Source organism: Eretmochelys imbricata, chromosome 14, assembly GCF_965152235.1.
Source record: "Eretmochelys imbricata isolate rEreImb1 chromosome 14, rEreImb1.hap1, whole genome shotgun sequence".
Taxonomy (NCBI): Eukaryota; Metazoa; Chordata; order Testudines; family Cheloniidae; genus Eretmochelys; species Eretmochelys imbricata.
The window spans coordinates 52,579,534-52,604,627 of NC_135585.1; the positions used below are offsets into that span (position 1 = coordinate 52,579,534).

Genomic DNA, 25,094 nt, shown 5'->3' on the forward strand with positions numbered 1-25,094 from the left:
ACAGGCATCCCCATGCCTAGTCAATACATCTCCTCTTTGTATGATCTAACCTAGTGAGGCTCTGTCTACACTGCAAATTTCAAAGGGCTGTCGCAGGTGCCAGTGCTCCTGGAATCCACCTCGACGAGGGGATTAGGTCTGAGCACTGGGAGCCGAGCCTGTCCACACTAGCGCTTTAAAGCACTCAAACGTGTGGTGCTCCGCGAGGGGGAGGGGGTGATTTTTCACGCCCCTGAGCCAGCAACTTAGAGCTCTTTAACTTGCCAGTGTAGATAATCCCTGAGACTGAATTCAGTGAAACATGGTACAGATATCCCCTCAGAAACAAAGAATCCCTTATCACTGTATCTGAATGCATCAAATCACATAACAGTGTCCCAAGTTGTCTTATCTACTGCTGGGATTCGATGAATTTTTCATTCTAATTTTTTCTTCTCATTTTTAGAGCAGATGTTTATTCTGTTCAATCATCTGACTTCCACTCTGACTGAATTTCTGGCCTAGTGTCAAAACTTTGTTTTGAGTCAATCCACCAGTGCTGTAAATATTGGTGGTCAGACCAATAGTCCACCTAATCTAGTATCCTGTCTTGTGACAGTGGCCAATGCCAGGTGCTTCTAAGGGAATGCTCAGACCAGTCAAGCACTCATTGAACCATCCCATTGTCCACTCCCAGCATCTGGCAGTCAAAGGACGGTTTAGGGACATGCAGAGAACGGGCCTGCATCCCTGATTATCTTGGCTAATAGCCAATCGACTTATCCTGAGGGACTGATCGAACTCTTTGTTCAACCCATTCATAGCTTTTCCTTTCAAAATATAATAAACACACATCTACAACCCCAACATACCTTTACAACAACAAGAATTCTAAAATCATGAGTTAGTCACCCTCGCGTCAAGAAATTTTAAGGAATAAATGATCTTTTTTTGTGCCTCTTTGTTCCTGAGCCTGTAGGGTGCAGTAAGGCAGTTCCAATGCCTTGAGCCTGAACACCTGAATCTTAGTCTACCCTCATACTGCCAAACATTTCATACACCTAAGGCCATATCTACAGTTTCAGTGTGGGTTAACTCAAGTTATTTCACCATAGAGTCACTACGGTTACTATGTTACTTGTGTGCCGGCCTCCTGGACTCCCTGCGTCAGCAGTCAGGGTACTCACCAGAAGCACTTGTGTAGCTTCAGAGTGAGGTGCACCATGAATAGATATCCCACTGTCCACCCACTGTAATTTGGGAAGCTTTGGTTTGGCAGCGTATGGTGGGTACCAAACAGGTCAGACAGGGGTGGTTGTGGCCATGGGTTCAAACTTCTTATAATGCATTGTTAACCATCCACTAATTTTATATGTATCCCATACATAAACATATACATAATGTTTACACCTTTTTTCCTAAACCCACTAACCTGCCTGGCCCTCCTCACTGTCTGCCATCTCACACAGAATCATGGAACTTGCATGGCCCTGCACTATCGTCATGAGCGTTTTCACCCAAAGGTGTGTGCTCCTTTAGTATTTGCAGATCAGCCAACATACATGTGGGGTATGACATTATACTCTACATTCTTTATGAAAATATGCTTATGATATGGATATAACAGAGCTAATATATACCTTATGCAAGATTGATGTGGGGTATTATCGCAAAACTTAAGACCTATTGACTGTGTTTAGCCAACCTGTATGCATGTAATGTTTGTATCTGAGGCTAGAAATATTGAGCATGTCTCTGAATTTAAATTGTGCTCTGTTGGATGAGGCCAGACAATGTTAGCGCCTTACTGAAGGAATGCACAAACACATAAAGATTATCCCAGGAACTGTGCCTCTGAACAATGGGGACTACTTGACCAAGATCTCTATACAGTGGGTGCCGTTTGATCCAGGTCACAGCAAAAGAGCCTTCCAGAAAGTGGGGGGAAGAAAGAAAAGGTGGACAATGAGAGCCTACAAGAAGAACCAGAAACACCTCAGGTACAAAGACTGAACAGTGAGAAATGATTGACCCAGCAATCTGGATGATGGGAAGACAGACACCTCAGCTCAGCTCAGCATACTGAGAATGGAAGGATCTGACATTATCAACCAATGAAGAATAATCCAGGTGTGTCTAATATATCTTGTATCCCCATTATGCAGACATAGGCCTTTTTCTCACTGCTAATAAAACTAATGAAAACAACACAAGTCCTGAAAATATAGGAAATATAGGAATGTTGGCTTGGTTCTCTCTACTCCAAAAAATGCGTTCGGTATCAAGTGTTTGTCTCATGGGTATTTTGAGAATGGCGACTAAGCATCTTATCATGCAGAGAAAGTGTCAATTCAGATTTTGTGGGTAATAAACATGTAAATAAGGCTGCAATACTGGCCATAAACCATAGTGGATTTGATTTCAGTCAAATTCATTTAAATCACTAGTCATGAAGACTCGATGTAATCATGGTTTTCTGGATAAAAGTGCATTCCTGTTGGTTGTTGTAGCCTTCGTACATATTCTTCACAACTCAGAGTTCGATCCAGTGGTGTGCTATAATTTGTTCTGCTTGTGCAGATACTCTTTCTATTTCAGATCCCTGATGTAAACTAGCCAAACTGCCTGTCTGAACCTGGGCCTGGGTGATTTCAGTCAGTTGGCGAATTGGGGTATTTTTCTTCATGAGTTTGTACAGATGTGTCCGACTGACCCATAAAGAAAAGTAAAAGTTTAGAATATTACCGGTATCCAGTGTGTTAGTTCTTTTACCCTCACGGCCTGGGAAGCAATAGGGAAAGGTGGGGGGGTTCACATAGTTATATTACACATACATTGCTCTCCTGCTGCTTCTGGCCACAAAATCTCCTCCAAGCCAGTGGCCCTGGAGCGAGGGGGAGACTCACCGGCGCAGCGGCTCCCAGGGAAGGAGCCCGCCAGGGCACAGAGCACCTCCTCCTGGCCAGACCGGGCTCCCCGCCGGCAGCGGCCGCCCCGGGGAGCGATCTCACAGAGCCCGCCCGGCTCGACACCTGCCCCCGGGGCACGTTCCGACGCGGGGCAGAATCCGCCCCTCGGCCTGCGGCGCCCCCGGGAGCCCCAGCAACGGGCCGCGGGGGGGCGGGGGCGGGTGTGAGAGGCGCCGGGTGGGGGAGGGGCCGGAGGGAATCAGGCTGATCCCGGCACCTGCCTGGACCGAAGCTGGAGAAGGCGGAAGCGCCCCCGGGGCACGCTGGGAGATGGAGTTCCTGACTCTCTCGCGAGAGGAAGTGACGCCATATCGGGGAGAACGAGCCGGGCCCGCGCGGGGCCGTTGGCACCTCCCCTAGGGCGGGGAAGCGTTTTCTGGCGCTCGAGCTCTGGGCGTGCGCAGAGGCAGAGCTCACCGGCTGCTGCGGGACCGGGCTGAGCGGGAGGGTCTGTGCCGGGGCGACCTTCATTAACCCCCCCGTGCCCTGCTCCCGCTGGGGCCGCCCCGGGCCCCGCCCGCCCCGCTGCCGAGCTGCCGCCTCCAGGTACCGGAGCGAGCCCCGGGGGCGGTGACGCTGCCCCAGTGTCCGCGGGGACCCGGCGTTAATGGGCGAGGCTGGGAGACCCCGACATCGCGGGGCCGGGCTGGGGGGCCGCTCTATGGCGGCAACGGGGCCCGGGAGGGGACGGGGGCAGCGAGCGCCCCCCCCGGAGGCGGCCCGGCCCCAGAGGAGCCGCAGCCAGGCCCTGCCCCGCGCCGCCGGGACCCGGGGGGGCTCCTGTGGGGGGGCCCCGGGGGGGGCTTGAACGGTCCCTGTGCAGCCTCAGGAAACCCCCGGGGGAGAAGGGGGGGGCGGGAGGTGAGTGAATTGGATCCTTTCCCTGCTCGTGTCGCTCACACCCTGATACAAATTCTCTCCAGTTCTTCCCCTTTTCTCAAATATCAATTTAACATCTCCGGTGTGGGGCATTTTCCCACCCATTTTATCTGCAGCGATTTGTCCCTGTCTAGGTGAGAAATTGTTCCCTGAGTCGGTGCCCAAAACATGTCTGCCCCTGGAGTGGGGATGGGATGAGACGCCTCTTCTCTGCCAGGGTGGGGGAAGCGAGGAGCAAGTGTCCCCCGTGGAGACTGCCCAGACCCCGGTTTCCCAATCCCACTTGCTGGCCCCAAACTGCCAACACAGTTGCCCCCAGCTATCCGTTGACCCTCACCTGCCCATCCCCCACTGCTGCCCCCTTCCCTCACCCAGGAAGCTTTCCAGCTCCTCCTCTGCCCTCTTAAATCGCCTCCTCAAAGGCCTCCCTGCTGCCCCTGTGAATGGTGCCAGACGGGGAACCATCACTTTCTGTTTATGTATTACACAGTCATATAAAATCCAGTCACAGTCCCCCTTTTCCAACTAGTTATTTCATAGCAATATAAAATTCCCTCTGATCTTGGTGTTTTTTTCCCATGTTATCAATTACTTACTTTGTAACACGTATTCTTTGCAGATCTCAAAGATGGTTATGAAATTCCCTAAACATTTGCCCCGCTTTTTCTCTAGTTGTCCATTTCTAATTGAATATGCCCTGAGATTTTCCCTGTCTCCCTTAATTATAAAATACTTAGAAAATCTCAGATTTGCAACTTTTCTCAGATTCTTCAACATGGAAAGAAAATGTTTGCAACTGTTGCCCATTTCCTCTCAATTCATTTTTCAAATATTGATGTGAAATACACTCAGATTTTACCTCCTATCAACAACTGATATAAAATCCCTCTGATTTTCCACTTTCCTCTCTCTAATTTGCAAAATGGCAAAATGGGAGGAGGGGGGTCCCAGGCAAAGGGCATGGCAGAGGCTCTGGGGACTGCTACTAAATTTGTGCCCCGAGTCCTTCTCCTAAATCTGGGGGGTGAGGGAGGTGGGAAGAGGGTTAGCACTGCTACACAGTGACCTCTTCCACAGCACTCTGGACTCATCCTTTCTGAAATCTGGTTTAATTGAGACCATTGTTAATCCAGAGTCACTGTATGGAAAGACAAGGAGTGACTCCAGATGAACAGTGGGGCAAATGAGATTAGCAAGTCTCCCTGTGAGGAGGTGCTCTCATTAGCTGCTTTCTCTAGAGAGCTAAAGGAGGGAAGGCTGCTCAAAGGCTCTGTCCCTCTCTCCTAAGGATATTGGGGTTCAGCTTCCTGGGTCAGACGCTGCAGCCTCCATTGTGATCCGGGAGACCAGGTTTAGCAGCTGCTCCTACCCTAGCGGGGCTTCTGTGCTGGGAGGTGACCTTAATTAAAGCTTCTTCTCTACCCGGCCCAGGTGCTGACTTTCTCCAGCTGGTACTAGCCCCTTGGGGCAGACCTGGGCTCTGTTAATACAAATTCTGAGCCACAAACTTCAGGTAACTGAAAGATCTCAGGGAAAGTGCTGGGGACTGGCAAGAAAGTGACTCTGCACAAACAGACCCTCCTCATTTCTCCTCCCATTAGCAATTACCAGGAGAAAATGCAGCCGTGGGATTGCGAGGAATCCAGGAATGGGACTTTCCTAGCCAGAGAGGCAGGGAGAGAGGACAGGGGAAGGAGAGACTGAAAGGGGCAGTGGTAGAAATGAGTGGAAAGAGAGATTTCCAGCTCTACTCCACCCAGACACATGTGTTGCAGCATCCCTGGGCAGAATCACTTTCCAGTGAACAAGAAAAGGATCAGACAGAGGAAAAGCCAGTTCCTGACTCCGTATTCCCCCTGCTCGGTTGTGGCTGCCGTGAGGTCCATGTCCGAGGGAATCCCCGAGAGTGACTCCTTTGGTTTTGCTCTTTTCTAGCATTGTGTTGAGAGACTTTGTTACGGGGTGGGGGGAGGGAGAAGGGAGGTTAAAAATGTCTCTGTGGGCTTAGCCTGGCAGGAGGGGCCAGGTCTACACTGTAATAAAGAGATCAAGCATTTTGCCAGCACGGCAGAATCTAGGCTATCTGTCTGCAAGGAAAGGGCCCTGGGGGAATTCTGATGTGAAATTAACTAAAGCCTGTTCTGAAACCCCCACAATTACGCTTCTCACCCTCCCAGGCTGCAGAACGATGTCCATGTTTCACTCCAGCTCCTCCCCTCCTCCCATGGGACGGGGAAGAGAAATGGCTGCAGTGGAGCCAGCTCAGGTAGGGATTATTGGGGAGTTTTGGGTGGGTTCCTTCTGGAGGGAGGGGGACAGCAAATACACCAGAGACGGGAAGGTTTGCGCAGTCTGGTTTGGAGGTTGGTCCGGGGCAGGAAATCCACAAGGTGGAGAAAGGGAGGAGGACAAGGGGTGGTAAACCTGCTGGGAGTTATTTAATAAGTGGCCTCGATTCTGGGACCAGACCCATGAGGTTGGGAGGTGAAAATGCTCTAATTTGTTGAACAGAAAATAACCCACCTACATGAGACTAGGAAACCTAACCAGACTCATAGTGCGGGAGCCTGACCCGACTAAGCAGCGGGTGCCGTGAGATATGAAGGGGGCACCCACCAGTCAGGCTTAGGGGAGATTCCCCTCCCTTCATATCCAGCTCCTCGCACTGAGGAGCGTGTTGGACTTCCTACCAGAGAGCTCTCCCTGGAGCCTGCTGGGGACTCCATTTCCTGTATCAGTCTGTGGCTAGTACGTGTGTGATGGATCTGGTGGGAGAGAGGAGGGGCTCTCTCTTCGTTCCCTCACCCTGGTGGTTCCAGGATGCTCTGAGCAAGGTGGGGGTGGGACTCTGACCGTGATCCACCCAGAGCTTCCATTTGATTGGCTCCTCTCCCACACAAATAGTGGGGCATCTGCTACTGAGTGTTGGACTTTTGCTCTCTCAGGGGCTGGTGACCTTCGCGGAGGTGGCTGTGTATTTCACCAGGGAAGAGTGGGCTCTGCTGCACCCTGCTCAGAGAGCTCTCTACAGAGATGTCATGCAGGAGAACTATAAGAATATGACCTCACTGGGTAAGGATTCCCTTCCCCTCAGTTCTTGGAAGGGGAAATGAAGAGGTACGGTTCACGCCACCCCCCAATGGCATCTCTGCTCTGTCCTGTTTCAGCATCACCCCAATATGCCAGTAACACACACACACACACGACCAGAGACCTTCCCCTGCTGAAGAACACTTTGGGAACAGAGCACAGGAGCAGTATCACACAGTGTCAGATATCTCTTTTTGCTCAAGTAAAACTGGGGCTTAGGTCCAGCATATCCAACAGAAGCTTCCTACCCTCGCACTGCGCCGCTCCGGGCGAGGAGGGGTGGGGAGATGGGGTGGGCAGCCTCTCGGCAGGGGGCTGGGGGGAGATGGGCAGGCAGCTTCTGGGCTGGCCCCAGGGGGCTGCTGGGGTGAGTATGGTCCGGGGGGTTTCTCAAGGACCGAGCCAGCCATCCTCAGCCCACCCTGGTGTCTCCCCCAGGACCTGTGCTCCCCCTCCAGCCAGGAGAAACCAGCTGCAGACCCCTTTAGTGCTGGGCAGGGGGACAAACAAAAGGATGTGGCTCCTTTAAGAAAAGTTTGCCCCTGTGTCTGATGAGTGAACTTCAGCTGGGGCCAGCAGCTCGCCCCCTCCCCGGGCTCTGTCCAGCCAGTCGGGTGCGCCAGGTGTAGTGTAGTAAATTGCTCTGCATAGAAATGTGCTACTTACCGGGTACTGAGCCGTACCTCTGCTGAAGCCACTGCCCTTCACCCTGCCCTTCTTAGCCGTAAGATTCGGCGGACGGCTTTTGACAGGGGTTAAAAAGTTGCTAAGGGGACGAATCTGAGCAGGGGGGTGGCCAGGGTCTGAGCAGGGGGCAGAAATTGACTGGTCAGGGGGGTCAAGCAGCTGGAGGCAGCATGAGGAGAGGGGCTAAAGGGAAAATCAGGGATGGGGGGGAGGAGGCAGAGATAAGCCCAGGAGCGAGGCGCTGGCAGAGGGTGTCAGAGGGAAAAACCCGGCACAGGCAGGGGCACAGGGGGCAGCAGTTACCCCAGTGGGACTGAGACACCAGGGCTTGCAAAATAGTTTCTTGGGGGGGCGAGAGGCTTTTTTATTTCCCCTCTCCCAGGCAGAACCTCTCAGCATTGGCTTCCCAGGACTGGGCTCTCAAAGGCACAGGCATCCCCCCATACCTAGTCAATACATCTCCTCTTTGTCTGATGTAACCTACTGAGGCTCTGTCTACATTGCAAATTTCAAAGGGCTGTCGCAGGTGCCAGTGCTCCTGGAATCCACCTCGACGAGGGGATTAGGTCCGAGCACTGGGAGCCGAGCCTGTCCACATTAGCGCTTTAAAGCACTCAAACATGCTGTGCTCCGTGAGGGGGAGGGAGTGATTTTTCACGCCCCTGAGTCAGCAACTTAGAGCTCTTTAACTTGCCAGTGTAGATAATCCCTGAGACTGAATTCAGGGAAACATGGTACAGATATCCCCTCAGAAACAAAGAATCCCTTATCACTGTATCTGAATGCATCGAATCACATAACAGTGTCCCAAGTTGTCTTATCTACTGCTGGGATTCGATGAATTTTTCATTCTAATTTTTTCTTCTCATTTTTAGAGCAGATGTTTATTCTGTTCAATCATCTGACTTCCACTCTGACTGAATTTCTGGCCTAGTGTCAAAACTTTGTTTTGAGTCAATCCACCAGTGCTGTAAGTATTGGCGGTCAGACCAATAGTCCACCTAATTTAGTATCCTGTCTTGTGACAGTGGCCAATGCCAGGTGCTTCTAAGGGAATGCTCAGACCAGTCAAGCACTCATTGAACCATCCCATTGTCCACTCCCAGCATCTGGCAGTCAAAGGACGGTTTAGGGACATGCAGAGAATGGGCCTGCATCCCTGATTATCTTGGATAATAGCCTATCTACTTATCCTGAGAGACTAATTAAATTCTTTGTTAATATATACCTTATGCCGGATGGTTGATGTGTGGTATCATTGCAAAACTTAAGATGACTTAAGACCTATTGACTGTGTTTAGCCAACCTGTATGACTATCGTCATGAGCATTTTCACCGAAAGGTGTGTGCTCCTTTAGTATTTGCAGATCAGCAAACATACATGTGGGGTATGACATTATACTCTACATTCTTTATGAAAATATCGATATGACAAAGCTAATATATACCTTATGCAAGATGGTTGATGTGGGGTATCATTGCAAAACTTAAGACCTACTGACTGTGTTTAGCCAACCTGTATGCGTGTAACGTTTGTATCTGAGGCTAGAAATATTGAGCATGTCTCTGTATTTAAAATGTGCTCTGTTGGATGAGGCCAGACAATGTTAGCGCCTTACTGAAGGAATGCACAAACACGTAAAGATTATCCCAGGCACTGTGCCTCTGAAAGATAGTGCTATACAATGGGGACTACTTGACCAAGATCAGATATCTCTGTACAGTGGGTGCTGTTTGACCCAGGTCACAGCAAAAGAGCCTTCCAGAAAGTGGGGGGAAGAAAGAAAAGGTGGACAATGAGAGCCTACTAGAACAACCAGAAACACCTGAGGTACAAAGACTGAACAGTGAGAAATGATTGACCCAGCAATCTGGGTGATGGGAAGACAGACACCTCAGTTCAGCATACTGCGAATGAGAAGGATCTGACATTATCAAGCAATGAAGAATAATCCAGGTGTGTCTAAAATATGTTGTGTCCCCATTATGCAGACATAAGCCTTTTTCTCACTGCTAATAAAACTAATGAAAACAACACAATACAAGTTAAGTTTTAACAGTGTGACAAAGGCTGAAGAAAATGTCTCAAAAATTAAGTGAGAGAGCAATGAGGTGACAGGTGAGTACCACAGTTCTGAGTGTAATTTTGGTGGTGATAACTCTTAGCTCCTTGTGCGTGTATAACAGTGACAAGAGTGGAAGTCTCTATAAAGCACAATGGTAATAACAGCTAATAACTGTTGTTCAGAACACCACAAGGCCAACAGCTAGGGCCCTTCGCAGCTCTCAGGAACTGCTCAGGGTAAGAATTCGCTGCCCGCCGCAGCAAGAGGTCCAACCTTGCTTCTAAGAAGGCCGTCGGATGAGGCTGATTCCTACAGCTCGCAGTCTCACAAACCCACGGTGCAGCAGCGACAGGCCCAACGCTGCTAAAAACGGTATTTCCAGCAGCCTCCTCACATGTCAAACCGACCTGATCGCTTTCTGGAACAGCGGAGCAAGCCCACAAGCGGCGGATGGGGTCTGTCTTGCCCCGCGTACGGCTTTGGACTCAGTCTCCCTCGACCTTCTCACAAACAAGCGAGGGAAAGGACAGCTCGGCGGGCAGGGCGAGCAGTGAGACGGGCCCAGCGAGCGGGGCTCCCCGGGGCCGGCGGGAGAGAGGGCTCTACTCGGAATCGCAGCGGCTGTGAGCGCGGCCCGGAGGCCAGGGGCAGAGGGGGAGCCCGGAAGGCCCGGACAGCAGGAGCGACGGGGGCAGAGGGGCAGAGGGCAACAGCGCCCGAGCAGCGACGAATCCGGCAGCATCGTGGGACAAAAGCGGCTCCGGACACTCTCCCTGGTCCGTTGCGCCGGGCGCGAGCCCGTTTCTGCGCCGAGCCCTGCCGCAGGCGCCGCGGGCCGAGACCGGGCTCCCCGCCGGCAGCGGCCATCCCGGGGAGCGATCTCACAGAGTCCGCCCGGCTTGACACCTACCCCTGGGGGCACGTTCCGACGTGGGGCAGAATCCGCCCCTCGGCCTGCGGCACCCCCGGGAGCCCCAGCAACGAGCCGCGGGGCGGGGGGCGGGTGTGAGAGGCGCTGGCTCGGGGAGGGCCCAAGGGAATCAGGCTGATCCCGGCACCTGCCCTGACCGAAGCTGGAGAAGGCGGAAGCGCCCCCGGGGCCGGCTGGGAAATGTAGTTCCTGACTCTCCCGCGAGCGGAAGTGACGTTTTATCGGGGAGGGCGCATCTCCCAAGGCGGGGAAGCGCTTTGTGCCGTTCGAGCTCTGGGCATGCGTAGATGGAGGGGGGCCAGAGTTGCGCGTGCGCAGAGGCAGAGCTCACCGACTGCTGCGGGACCGGGCTGAGTGGGAGGGTCCGTGCCGGGGCGACCTTCATTAACCCCCCCGTGCCCGGCCCGCGCCCTGCTCCTGCTGGGGCCGCCCCAGGCCCTGCCCGCCCCGCTGCCGAGCTGCCTCCTCCAGGTACCGGAGCGAGCCCCGGGGGCGGGGCGGTGACGCTGACCCAGTGTCCGCGGGGACCCGGCATCAGGCAGCGCTGGGACCTGCTCCCGGGGGGGGGGGCCGTGCCCTGGGGGGGCTTGGAGCTGCTGTCCCAGCTGGAGCCCAGTGCCTGCCGGGGCGGTGTCTGGACGGGGCAGGGGGTTAATGGGCAAGGCTGGGAGACCCCGACACCGCGGGGCGGGCTGGGGGGCCGCTCTCTGCCGGCAACAGGGCCCGGGCAGGCCTGGGAGGGAACGGGGCAGCGAGCGGCCCTTTCCCCCCCCCCGACCCCGGAGGCGGCCCAGCCCCAGGCTGCGGCCAGGAGCTCATTCCTCCGTGGGGCCGCTTCACGCGCTGCACCTGGGAGATGCCTCGGGGCTGCCCAGCCCCAGGGGAGCCACAGCCAGGCCCTGCCCCGCGCCGCCGGGACCCGGGGGGGCTCCTGGTGGGGGAGTAGTTGGGGGGGCTTGAACGGTCCCTGTGCAGCCTCAGGAAATCCCCGGGGGAGAAGGGGAGGGCGGGAGGTGAGTGAATTAGATCCTTTCCCTGCTCGTGCCACTCACACCCTGATACAAATTCTCTCCAGTTCTTCCCCTTTTCTCAAATGTCAATTTAACATCTCCGGTGTGGGGGATTTTCCCACCCATTTTATCTGCCGCGATTTGTCCGTGTTAAGGTGAGAAATTGTTCCCTGAGTCGGTCCCCAAAACATGGCTGCCCCTGGAGTGGGGATAGATGAGACGCCTCTTCTCTGCCAGGGTGGGGGAAGGGCGGAGCAAGTGCCCCCCATGGAGACTGCCCAGACCCCGGTTTCCCAATCCCACTTACTGGCCCCAAACTGCCAACACAGTTGCCCCCAGCTATCCGTTGACCCTCACCTGCCCATCCCCCACTGCTGCCCCCTTCCCTCACCCAGGAAGCCTTCCAGCTCCTCCTCTGCCCTCTTAAATCGCCTCCTCAAAGGGCTCCCTGCTGCCCCTGTGAATGGTGGCAGACGGGGAACCATCACTTTCGGTTTATGTATTGCATAGTCATATAAAATCCAGTCAAACAGTCCCCCTTTTCCAACTAGTTATTTCATAGCAATATAAAATTCCCTCTGATCTTGGTGTTTTTTTCTCATGTTATCAATTACTTACTTTGTGACACGTATTCTTTGCAGATCTCAAAGACTGTTATGAAATACCTTAAACATTTGCCCCACTTTTTCACTAGTTGTCCATTTCTAATTGATTATGCCTTGAGATTTTCCCTGTCTGCCTTAATTATAAAATACTAAGAAAATCTCAGATTTACACCTTTTCTCAGATTCTTCAACATGGAAATAAAATGTTTGCAACTGTTGCCCATTTCCTCTCAATTCATTTTTCAAATATTGATGTGAAATACATTCAAATTTCACCTCCTGTCAACAACTAATATAAAATCCCTCTGATTTTCCACTTTCCTCTCTCTAATTTGCAAAATGGCAAAATGGGAGGAGGGGGGTCCCAGGCAAAGGGCATGGCAGAGGCTCTGGGGACTGCTACTAAATTTGTGCCCCGAGCCCTTCTCCTAGATCTGGGGGCTGAGGGAGGTGGGAAGGGGGTTAGCACTGCTATACAGTGACCTCTTCCACAGCACTCTGGACTCATCCTTTCTGAAATCTGGTTTAATTGAGACCATTGTTAATCCAGAGTCACTGTATGGAAGGACAAGGAGCGACTCCAGATGAACAGTGGGGCAAATGAGATTAGCAAGTCTCCCTGTGAGGAGGTGCTCTCATTAGCTGCTTTCTCTAGAGAGATAAAGGAGGGAAGGCTGCTCAAAGACTCTGTCCCTCTCTCCTAAGGATATTGGGGTTCAGCTTCCTGGGTCAGACACTACAGCCTCCATTGTGATCCGGGAGACCAGGTTTAGCAGCTGCCTCTACCCTAGCGGGGCTTCTGTGCTGGGAAGTGACCTTAATGAAAGCTTCTTCTCTGCCCGGCTCAGGTGCTGACTTTCTCCAGCTGGTACTAGCCCCTTGGGGCAGACCTGGGCTCTGTTAATACAAATTCTGAGCCACAAACTTCAGGTAACTGAAAGATCTCAGGGAAAGTGCTGGGGACTGGCAAGAAAGTGACTCTGCACAAACAGACCCTCCTCATTTCTCCTCCCACTAGCAATTGCCAGGAGAAAATGCAGCCTTCGGATTGCAAAGAATCCAGGAATGGGACTTTCCTAGCCAGAGAGGCAGGGAGAGAGGACAGGGGAAGGAGAGACAGAAAGGGGCAGTGGTAGAAATGAGTGGGAAGAGAGATTTCCAGCTCTAGTCCACCCAGACACATATGTTGCAGCATCCCTGGGCAGAATCACTTTCCAGTGAACAAGAAAAGGATCAGACAGAGGAAAAGCCAGTTCCTGGCTCCATATTCCCCCTGCTCGGTTGTGGCTGCCGTGGGGTCCACGTCCGAGGGAATCCCCCACAGTGACTCCTTTGGTTCTGCTCTTTTCTAGCATTGTGTTCAGAGACTTTCTTACGGAGTGGAGGGAGGGAGAGGGGAGGTTAAAAATGTCTCTGTGGGCTTAGCCTGGCAGGAGGGGCCAGGTCTACACTGAAATAAAGAGATCAAATATTTTTCCAGCACGGCAAAATCTAGGATATCTGTCTGCAGGGAAAGGGCCCTGGGGGAATTCTGATGTGAAATTAACTAAAGCCTGTTCTGAAACCCCCACAAGTACGCTTCTCACCCTCCCAGGCTGCAGAACGACGTCCATCCTCCACCTCAGCTCCTCCCATCCTCCCATGGGACGGGGAAGAGAAATGGCTGCAGTGGAGCCAGCTCAGGTAGGGATTATTGGGGAGTTTTGGGTGGGTTCCTTCTGGAGGGAGGGGGACAGCAAATACACCAGAGACGGGAAGGTTTGCGCAGTCTGGTTTGGAGGTTGGACCGGAGCACGAAATCCACAAGGTGGAGAAAGGGAGGAGGACACGGGGTGGCGAACCTGCTGGGAGTTATTGAATAAGTGGCCTAGATTCTGGGACCAGACCCATGAGGTTGGGAGGTGAAAATGCTCTAATTTGTTGAACAGAAAATAACCCACCTACATGGTGCTAGGAAACCTAACCAGACTCATAGTGCGGGAGCCTGACCCGACTAAGCAGCGGGTGCCGTGAGATATGAAGGGGGCACCCACCAGTCAGGCTTAGGGGAGATTCCCCTCCCTTCATATCCAGCTCCTCGCATTGAGGAGCGTGTTGGACTTCCTACCAGGGACCTCTCCCTGGACCCTGCTGTTGGCGCTGCATCTCCTGTATCAGTGTGTGGCTAGTAGGTGTGTGATGGATCTGGTGGGAGAGAGGAGAGGTTCCCTCTTCGTTCTCTCACCCTGGTGGTTCCAGGATGCTCTGAGCTAGGTGGGGGTGGGACTCTGACCGTGATCCACCCAGAGCTTCCATTTGATTGGCTCCTCTCCCACACAGATAGTGGGGCAGCAGGTACTGAATGTTGGACTTTTGCTCTCTCAGGGGCCGGTGACCTTCGCGGAGGTGGCTGTGTATTTCACCAGGGAAGAGTGGGCTCTGCTGCACCCTGCTCAGAGAGCTCTCTACAGAGATGTCATGCAGGAGAACTATAAGAATGTGACCTTGCTGGGTAAGGATTCCTGTCCCCTCAGTTCTTGGAAGGGGAAATGAAGAGATACGGTTCACGCCACCCCCCAATGGCGTCTCTGCTCTGTCCTGTTTCAGCATCACCCCAATATGCCAGTAACACACACGACCAGAGACCTTCCCCTGCTGAAGACCACTTTGGGAACAGAGCACAGGAGCAGTATCGCACAGTGTCAGATATCTCTTTCTGCTCAAGTAAAACTGGGGCTTAGGTCCAGCATAACCAACAGAAGCTTCCTACCCCCGGCCTTCTCGGAAACCCTGAGCCTACTCCACCCAGACCAGAATGTGCTTGGGGTGTAACAAGCAGGCTGCTGGAATCAGAGCTGCTGGTCCAGGGCTACTTATCACACACACACTCAGTGCGTCCTTGAATGCTGGCTGGGGGTATCCAGACAGGGGAGCTCCAACAGCAGAACACTGAATCTCACCCAGGATTACAGATGACACAAGTCCTCACTGGTCTGGATTGCACTGCAGCGTGTGAAAATGGCTTATGGTGGTAGTGAAACTTCCTGAGACATGGAGAGTCTTGCTTCTCCATCCGCACGTGTGATATCCACCACCTCTCTTCTCTGCAGGCTTCTTGGATTTTTGATTACCTCATTGTCACATGACACCGATTCTTATTTTTCACATTCTGCTTTTCTAGACTAATTAGCATCTGTTGCTCCTGAATTATAGCTTCTAATTTCCCAGTGTTCTCCACATCCAGGGAATTTCCTACTCCCTGCCGTTACACTGGGCTCACTAGATTCCCTAGTATATAAGAGCGGCCACGCTGGGTCAGACCAAAGGTCCATGTAGCCCAGTGTCCTGTCTTTCGAGAGTGGCCATGATTTTATAGACCTCTCTCATATCCCCCTTTCGTCTCTTTTCTAAATTGAAAAGGCCCAGTCTTTTTCATCTCTCCTCATACAAAAGCTCTTCCATACCCCTAATCATATTTTTGCCCTTTTCTGAACCTCTTCCAAATCCAGTCTATCTTTTCTGAGATGTGGCAACTACATTTGCATGCTGTATTCAAGATGTGGAGGTACCATGGATTTATAGAGAAGCAATATAATATTTTCTGTCTTCTTATCGATCCCTTTCTTAATGATTCCCAACATTCTGTTTGCTTTTTGACTGTCTCCTTACCTTGAGTGAACGTTTTCAGAGAACTCTCCACAGGGAACTCCAAGATCTCGCTCTTGAGTGGAAACAGCTAATTTAGACCCTATCATTTTCTATGTATTGTTGGGATTGTGTTTTCCAATGGGCTGCAATACGTGCTATCCTGACATCTAGTACTGCTGAGCTCCTGCATTCAGTAATATTCCTGCCCTTTCCCCCAGAAATATGCATCTTGCATTGTCCAGCACACTGCTGAACAATGCAAACTCATACGAAATCTGTCATTTCGTCAGTGGAAAATGACACGCACCAGCCTCATTATTCCAAATGGAGTTTCCAACACACTTTAATCCAAACACACTGGTTAGATAAAACAATAAAACCAACTTCTTAACTACTGAAAATAAAACATTTTAAGTGATTACAGGTAATGAGACCTAAAAGTCATAATTGTTTAGAAAAGAAATGCAAGATAAAACACAAACTAACATCTAACTTAACAAGCTAAAACGGATTCAAAGCAAATGTTTCTCTCACCATATGTTGAGACAGGCTGGTGGCTGTCCTTTCAGCCAGGACTCCCCTAACCTGCCCCTGCCGCCCAACTTCACTTCAGGAGTTGTCATGAACAGAGGGAAAGGGGGGAGAGAGAGAGAGAGTCTCAAGTATTTTGCTCACCTCTTTTTATAGTTCAGTCCTTTGTACTAGAAACAACTTCAGTTCTCAGCTGAGTGTTGCCGACAGGCTGTCTGTTGTCGATATGAGCTTCAAGTTGTCCCTTTGAAGGAATGTAAATGTCTTCTTCACACCTTCCCACTTCCGGAGAATAGCTATTTGACCAGCTGTTTGCCTTGCAGCCTCTGAGGGAACTGGTCTGTGGGTGTTCCCCAAAATTATAACTTTTCAGTAATATCATACAGTAAAATCTCATATCTCTACTTACAGTGTTGCTCCACATTTTAACAAGAGGATAATATTCAGTAGATTATGTGATTTCAAATGATATCTCACAAGCCATACTATGTCCCAAATTGATCATAATTTTCCAGAAGAGTGAAAAAAGGGGTACAGACTGACACAATGTCTGTCTGTATGAGTTCCCAGCCGATATGTGGGTATTTGGCATCTTAAAGGACCTGGGGAGCTGGTCCTGGGAATTCACTGGTTTACTCAGTGTGACACTATGTGGAATTGTGAGACTCTTTATATTATTATTATTATTTTATTTTTAATACCAATATGAATTTTGGTATTAATAATAAAATAATTAAAATTGCAATGTATCCTGCTAGATGTGCCATGTAAGCTGTCAGTGAAAATATTATGATTTTCCAGGTATGATCATTTTGTTTCTCTTTGTATCACCTTTGTATTGTGAGATATAGAGATGTAGGGTATATTTGTATTTCCAGACTTGTGTTGTGTTTCTGGGTGACACCCCCAGACATATTGGCGTCAGCACTGCCTAGCCTGTTCGATGGCCCATCCAGGGTCATCAGCTGTACAATGAGCCCATGGAAAGGACCAAGGGGATACACCTATTGAGTCAGCAAGACATGCAGGGGTGCGCCTGTGTACTGAGAACTCCAAGGCTTTTCCATGCCATGTGCTGTGACACTTGTGTTTGGGGCACAGGAAGTCTAAGCCACATGGCAAAAGGCATATAAAGGGTAGCTGCATCATCTGACTTTTGTGTTCAATCCCTATTCCTACCTCTGGAGCAACTTCTCTACAAACTGAAGCCTTGAACAAAGGACTGAATGACCCATCCAAGCTGTGGCTGTGTTCCAGATGGACTTTCAAGCCACTAACTCACCAGTACTGCTAAGAACCTGATATACAGATTTCGGAATGCACCTGATTGCTTTCCCATTTCACTTCTTTCTGTGTTTCTTTTGTTTAAACCTTTAGCTTAAACAGGGATCAGAAGAACATTTTGTTTGTGAGCAGAGCTTTTAAATAACCTCTGACTGCAGTGGACCTAGGTGCTGACTGGGACTCAGAGAACTGGAATGCAATAAAGGGGGCTGTGTGATTTCTTTTTTCAGTTTCTTGGTAACCACTGTGGGTGATGAGAAGCAGTTTGCGACTGGTCTGTCAGTTTAACTTCAGTGTTCACCACCAGTTTGGGAAGCATGTGCTATCCCCTTTTCAGTGAGGGACTGACCCCGGCACACCAGCTAACACTAAGCACTGAAGTTAAATTAATAGAATATTTATTTATGACAAAGTCTTGTGACATCAACTGAAGTCCTTTGATTTTTTTCATCTGAGCAGGGTTTCCAGTTTCCAAACCTGATGTGATCTCCCAGCTGGAACAAGGGGAAGAGCCATGGGTCCCAGAGGAAAGAGAGATCCTGAGAGCTCCATGCACAGGTGAGGAAACGTTAAACCAACTCAGAATCTATAACTGCCTGAAAGAAACCTCTGGGATGCCCTACAAAGTCTTGGGAGGTCTCTCAGTTCATTATTGTCTCTAGCAGGGGTCGTATCCTCAGAGTATATATAGCTCATGGCTTCCTATAGATCCTAGCAGACACCAGGCAGGAGTTTCCTCCCTTCCCCCTGTGAATTTGGATGGGATGTGAAGGCTGAATTGATCCCCCTCCTCTCTCCTATTTGGTGGAAGAGTTTGGGGGAGTTCAGTACCTGATTTTTATTTGACCCCTCTCCAGCACATGTTTTCGTTTGGTCTTCCCCTTTCCATCCCTGTTTGAGGTTTCTCTCTCTATCACAGCAGGTGATGCAATTCTTTGTGAGAAGGAGGAGCAGAATTCTCAGCAGGAAAATGTTGAACAAATGGATAAACAAAGAGAATTATCGCAAAGATGGAAAAGGAATGTGTCCAGGAGTCATGAGCAGGGAAAATCCTTTGCGATTCATCACAGACCAGAAAGAGAGCAGGGAAACAAGCCATTGGAGAAAATGGGTAAATTTATTTCGTGTCGGGGAACTCAGCAGGGCCTGAAGGAAACCACAATCCAGCAGGAAATCCTCAGGAGAAAGATGAAAAATACATGCAGTGAGTGTGGGAAAAGCTTCACTAGCAGCTCAGCCCTTTCTACTCATCAGAGAATCCACACAGCGGAAAGACCCTACGAATGCAGTGAGTGTGGGAAAAGCTTCATTCAAAGATCAGGCCTTTTTCAGCATCAGAGAATACACACAGGGGAGAGGCCCTATGAATGCAGTGAGTGTGGGAAAAGCTTCATTCAAAGATCAGGCCTTTTTCAGCATCAGAGAATACACACAGGGGAGAGGCCCTATGAATGCAGTGAGTGTGGGAAAAGATTCATTCAAAGATCAGGCCTTTTTCAGCATCAGAGAATCCACACAGGGGAGAGACCCTATGAATGCAGTGAGTGTGGGAAAAGCTTCACTCAAAGATCACACCTTTTACAACATCAGAGAATCCACAGAGGGGAGAGGCCCTACGAATGGAATGAGTGTGGGAAAAGCTTCACTAGCAGCTTAGCCCTTTCTAAGCATCAGAGAATCCACACAGGGGAGAGGCCCTATGAATGCCGTCAGTGTGGGAAAAGCTTCACTAAAAGATCACACCTTTCTGACCATCAGAGAATCCACACAGGGGAGAGACCCTATGAATGCAGTGAGTGTCGGAAAAGCTTCATTCAAAGATCACACCTTTTTCACCATCAGAGAATCCACACAGGGGAGAGACCCTATGAATGCAGTGAGTGTGGGAAAAGCTTCATTCAAAGATCACACCTTTTTCAACATCAGAGAATCCACAGTGGGGAGAGGCCCTATGAATGGAATGAGTGTGGGAAAAGCTTCACTAGCAGCTTAACCCTTTCTAAGCATCAGAGAATCCACACAGGGGAAAGGCCCTACAAATGCAGTGAGTGTGGGAAATGCTTCACTCAAAGATCACACCTTTCTGACCATCAGAGAATCCACACAGGAGAGAGGCCTTATGAATGCAGTGAGTGTGGGAAAAGCTTCACTCAAAGATCACACCTTTCTGACCATCAGAGAACCCACACAGGGGAGAGGCCTTTTGAATGCCGTGAGTGTGGGAAAACCTTCATTAGGAGCTCAGCTCTTTCTAGTCATCAGACAGTCCACACAGGAGAGAGGCCCTACGAATGCAGTGAGTGTGGGAAAAGCTTCACTCAAAGATCAGGCCTTTCTGAGCATCGGAGAATCCACAAAGGGGAGAGGCCCTATGAATGCAGTGAGTGTGGGAAAAGCTTCACTAGCAGCATAGCCCTTTCTAAGCATCAGAGAATCCACAGAGGGGAGAGGCCCTACGAATGCAGTGAGTGTGGGAAAAGCTTCATTCAAAGATCACACCTTTTTCACCATCAGAGAATCCACACAGGGGAGAGGCCATATGAAAGCAGTGAATCTGGGAAAAGCTTCACTAGCAGCTCAGCCCTTTCTGATCGTCAGAGAATCCACACAGGGGAGAGGCCCTATGAATGCAGTGAGTGTGGGAAAAGCTTCACTAGCAGCTCAACCCTTTCTAATCATCAGGGAATCCACACAGGGGAGAGGCCCTACGAATGCTGTGTGTGTGGAAAATGCTTCACTAGGAGCTCAGACCGTTCTAAACATCGGAGAATCCACACAGGGGAGAGGCCCTATGAATGCAGTGAGTGTGGGAAAAGCTTCACTCAAAGATCAGACCTTTGTAATCATCAGAGAATCCACACAGGTGAGAGGCCCTACGAATGCAGTGAGTGTGGGAAAACCTTCACTAGGAGCTCATCCCTTTATAAACATCAGAGAATCCACACAGGGGAGAGGCTCTGTCATAAATATAAAGGAAAGGGTAAATACCTTTAAAATCCCTCCTGGCTAGAGGAAAAACCCTTTCACCTGTAAAGGGTTAAGAAGCTAGGATAACCTTGCTGACACCTGACCAGAATGACCAATGAGAAGACAAGATACTTTCAAAGCTGCAGGGGTGGAGAAACAAAGGCTCTGTCTGTGTCATGCTTCTGCCGGGAACAGAAAGGAATGGAGTCTTAGAACTTAGTAAGTAAGCTAACTAGATATGCCGTAGATTCTGTTTTGTTGAAACGGCTGATAAAATAAGCTGTGCTGAATGGAATGTAGATTCCAGTTTTTGTGTCTTTTTGTAACTTAAGGTTTTGCCTAGAGGGATTCTCTGTGTTTTGAATCTGATTACCCTGTAAGGTATTTACCATCCTGATTTTACAGAGGTGATTCTTTTACTTTTTTCCTTTAATTAAAATTCTTCTTTTAAGAACCTGCTTGCTTTTTCATTGTTCTTAAGATCCAAGGGTTTGGGTCTGTGTTCACCTTTGCAAATTGGTTAGGATTTTTATCAAGCCTTCCCCAGGGAAGGGGGTGTAGGGTTTGGGGAGGACTTTTGCGGGAAAGACGTTTCCAAGCGGGCTCTTTCCCTGTGACATATTTGTTAAATGCTTGGTGGTGGGAGCAATGAAGTCCTAGGGCAAAAGGTAAACTAATTTGTACCTTGGGGAAGTTTTAACCTAAGCTGGTAAAAATAAGCTTCGGGGGTTTTCATGCAGGTCCCCACATCTGTACCCTAAAGTTCAGAGTGGGGAAGGAACCTTGACAGGCCCTAGGAATGCCGTGAGTGTGGGAAAAGCTTGACTCAAAGATCAGAACTTTCTAATCATCAGAGAATCCACACAGGGTAAAGGCCCTACAAATGCGGTGAGTGTGGGAAAACCTTCGCTAGCAGCTCAGACCTTTCTAGTCATCAGAGAATTCACACAAACGAGAGGCCCTACGAATGCAGTGAATGTGGGAATACCTTCTCTTGGCACTCAGCCCATGTTAGCCATCAGAGAATCTGCAAGGGAGATCAACACCATAAAAACCTCTAGGGCTATCAGTACTTTTTTTCTTTAATACTTTTCCTGATTCCTGCATAGTAATTTGGAATGCTGTTTGAACTGTTTGCTGCATTGTTATCCCTCAGCTTATCCAGATGAGTGCCCCATTTTTGACTTTTGCAGTTCGCCTTCTTGAGGTGGACCTATTTGTCCTTTTTATTGTCCCATGAGTAATTTGAGTGTGCGCTTCCTATCAGGAACCAGGGAGCATCACATTTATACCATTCCTCCTATTGCAAAGTTATTGTTAGTCACCAATGATACAGATTGTATCATTGCCAGTTGTTCTCATGTTGCTCTGGGTTTTGCTGAAGAGCAGTTGTATTGGGAACTTTTCAAATGATATGTAAATGAAGAGAAGCAGGGGCCGGAACAAAAAGTGTCATTTCGCGCCCCCCCTCTCTTATTTAGATCCTAGTATACTGAAAATGTTGAAAATAACATAACTGACTCTTTAGACAGCGGTGAGTGAAGTGTGTTTGAATGGATCAGAGGAGAATGTGCTGGGAGAATCTCTTGTCCTGATTCTGAATAATCAGATGTCACCTGCTCTGGAATTTCACTTGACACTTGACTGGCTGGCCCAGAGGGGCGGGGAATGGATTTGAGGCCTTTCCATAGAGAGTGTGCCGGCTCTGATCCGACCCCAGGGAAGGGGGCTAGCTGGCTGGCTCAGGGGTTCAGAAATGGCATAAGGGGTTTTACCGTACTGGGGCACTGGCTCCAATGTAGCACCAGGGTTGCAGGCTAGCTGGCTCATGAAGGTGGGGAACAAGGTATGGGGCCTTTTCTCACTGGGCCAGGAAGGAAAGGAGAGTGTGAATGAATTTACCTCTTCCCCCTGCATCCCAGCCAAGGAGGATCCTAGCGTGTCTTTGCTTTACACTGGGTGTCTGTGAAGCTCCTCCAAGTATTTAGGGCTGAATTCTGCGCTCCCCCCAGTTTACAGATTCCCTTGGCTTCTATGGAGTCACTCCTGACTCTCACCCAGTGCAAGAGGAGATTCATACCTTTAGCGTAGAGCAGGGGTTCTCAAACTTTTCTTTCCGCGGACCACTTGAAAACTGCTGAGGGACTCAGTCGACCACTTAATGATCTTTCCAAAAGTCATTTGTACCATTAGCTAACTATTGTAAAGCTAACCTCTTGCATACATATTATCTGCACACATCGCGCAGTCTTAAGATGCTAAACAGATCTGTGAGGCAACTAGAAATAGTCCTGCTCTCCTTGTAAATATTAATACTGTCCTTTCCGGTATCTGAAAAGATTGTAAGAGGCATTCACTCAGGCTTATACAATTTCTCTGCCATGTCCACTCTAAATTTGACTAATGTTTTACACACATAGAAGAGTAACGATAAGTAATAAAGCGACACAAACGGCAAAACAAACCCACAAACAAGCAAGTGACCACAGTGAGAATACGAAGGGAAGCGAAACATCCAGTGGTTGGTTTGGGGGATTTTAAATATGTGTTTAGGACCCACGCGGTGCAAGTACAACAGAGCCCTGGAGAAACAGGCAAAGTTCAAGTTCTCCTGGTTTCACATTGTGCACGTGTGTCACCAACTCAAAAACCACTTTTACAAGCCCTGGGGCACATTAACACATGGCTTGGAATTTGCAGACGGATCCCTGCTTCAAAGAGCTTGCAAATAAGGTCTTTATCCTACAAAACACCTGGCAGGACTCCAACCAAATCGAGTGCTGACGGGGACTCAAAAGTCAATGGAAGTACTCCGAGGCTCAAAGCAGGGGTGGGCAAACATTTTGGGCTGAGGGCCACATCTGGGTGGGGAAATTCTGTGCGGGGCAGGGGGCTGGGGTGCAGGAGGAAGTGTGGGGTGTGGGAGAGGATTAGGGATGCAGGAACAGACTCGGGGCAAGGGATTGAGGCAGAGGAGGTGTGTGGGGTGTATGAGGGTGCTCAGGGAAGGGGCTTGGGGTGCAGGAGGGGTGCGGCAGCGGGCTTAGGACAGGGAGTTGGGGTCCAGGAGGGGTTTGGGCTTCGGCCCGGCACCACTTACCTAAAGCGGCTCCGGGGTGGCAGCAGCGCGCACTGGGGCCAGGGCTGGCTCCCTGCTAGCCGGCCCTGGCCTCGCACCGCACCGCTCCGGGCGAGGAGGGGTGGGGAGATGGGGTGGGCAGCCTCTCGTCAGAGGGCTGGGGGGAGATAGTCAGGCAGCTTCTGGGCTGGCCCCAGGAGGCTGCTGGGGGGAGTATGGGCCGGGGGGTTTCTCAAGGACCGAGCCAGCCATCCTCAGCCCACCCTGGTGTCTCCCCCAGGACCTGTGCTCCCCCTCCAGCCAGGAGACACCAGCTGCAGACCCCTTTAGTGCTGGGGAGGGGGACAAACAAAAGGATGTGGCTCCTTTAAGAAAAGTTTGCCCTTGTGTCTGATGAGTGAACTTGGGCTGGGGCCAGCAGCTCGCCCCCTCCCCGGGCTCTGTCCAGCCAGTCGGGTGCGCCAGGTGTAGTGTAGTAAATTGCTCTGCATAGAAATGTGCTACTTACCGGGTACTGAGCCGTACCTCTGCTGAAGCCCCTGCCCTTCACCCTGCCCTTCTTAGCCGTAAGATTCTGCGGACAGCTTTTGACAGGGGTTAAAAAGTTGCCAAGGGGGTGAATCGGAGCAGGGGGGTGGCCGGGGTCTGAGCAGGGGGCAGAAATTGACTGGTCAGGGGGGTCAAGCAGCTGGAGGCAGCATGAGGAGAGGGGCTAAAGGGAAAATCAGGGATGGAGGGGAGGAGGCAGAGATAAGCCCAGGAGCGAGGCGCTGGCAGAGGGTGTCAGAGGGCAAAACCCGGCACAGGCAGGGACACAGGGGGCAGCAGTTACCCCAGTGGGACTGAGACACCAGGGCTTGCAAAATAGTTTCTTGGGGGGGCGAGAGGCTTTTTTATTTCCCCTCTCCCAGGCAGAACCTCTCAGCATCAGGCTTTCCCGGACTGGGTTCTCAAAGGCATAGGGCTGGGTTCGTAAAGGCACAGGCATCCCCATGCCTAGTCAATACATCTCCTCTTTGTCTGATGTAACCTACTGAGGCTCTGTCTACACTCCAAATTTCAAAGGGCTGTCGCGGGTGCCAGTGCTCCTGGGAATCCACCTCGACGAGGGGATTAGGTCCGAGTACTGGGAGCCGAGCCTGTCCACACTAGCGCTTTAAAGCACTCAAAATGCTGCGCTCCGCGAGGGGGAGGGGGTGATTTTTCACGCCCCTGAGCCAGCAACGTAGAGCTCTTTAACTTGCCAGTGTAGATAATCCCTGAGACTGAATTCAGGGAAACATGGTACAGATATCCCCTCAGAAACAAAGAATCCCTTATCACTGTATCTGAATGCATCGACTCTCATAACAGTGTCCCAAGTTGTCTTATCTACTGCTGGGATTCGATG

General features: G+C 50.5%; 2 protein-coding genes across 5 annotated transcripts in view; both read left to right on the forward strand.

Moving 5' to 3' along the window:
• The window catches only part of LOC144274625 (uncharacterized), a 37,426-nt gene extending 16,347 nt beyond the window's left edge, over positions 1-21,079 (forward strand). Inside the window, 1 exon segment of the mRNA XM_077833612.1 lies at positions 18,864-21,079. Within this exon segment, the coding sequence (XP_077689738.1) occupies positions 18,864-20,652 (1,789 nt within the window). The 3' untranslated portion in view covers positions 20,653-21,079.
• Positions 3,359-18,185, forward strand: LOC144274623 (zinc finger protein 764-like). Of its 4 annotated transcripts, none has more exons than XM_077833610.1 (5): positions 3,359-3,494; positions 6,005-6,093; positions 6,773-6,899; positions 8,480-8,574; positions 18,118-18,185. In XM_077833610.1, exons 2-4 carry the CDS (start codon positions 6,016-6,018, stop codon positions 8,536-8,538), a joined length of 264 nt encoding a protein of 87 aa, XP_077689736.1. In that variant the 5' UTR covers positions 3,359-3,494; positions 6,005-6,015; the 3' UTR covers positions 8,539-8,574; positions 18,118-18,185. The 4 variants fall into 4 exon arrangements, with proteins under 4 accessions (XP_077689736.1, XP_077689734.1, XP_077689735.1 ...); XM_077833608.1 differs by lacking the exon at positions 18,118-18,185 and adding an exon at positions 13,811-13,888; XM_077833609.1 differs by lacking the exon at positions 18,118-18,185 and adding an exon at positions 9,329-10,483.
• Positions 21,080-25,094: the final 4,015 nt, after the last annotated feature.

Excerpts from the sequence above, each read along its gene's own strand:
- LOC144274623 (XM_077833610.1), top strand. The coding sequence starts at position 6,016 with ATGTCCATGTTTCACTCCAGCTCCTCCCCTCCTCCCATGGGACGGGGA. Across the intron at positions 6,094-6,772 it reads CTGCAGTGGAGCCAGCTCAG|GGGCTGGTGACCTTCGCGGA; the intron begins GTAGGGATTATT and ends TTGCTCTCTCAG. Across the intron at positions 6,900-8,479 it reads TAAGAATATGACCTCACTGG|AGCAGATGTTTATTCTGTTC; the intron begins GTAAGGATTCCC and ends TCTCATTTTTAG.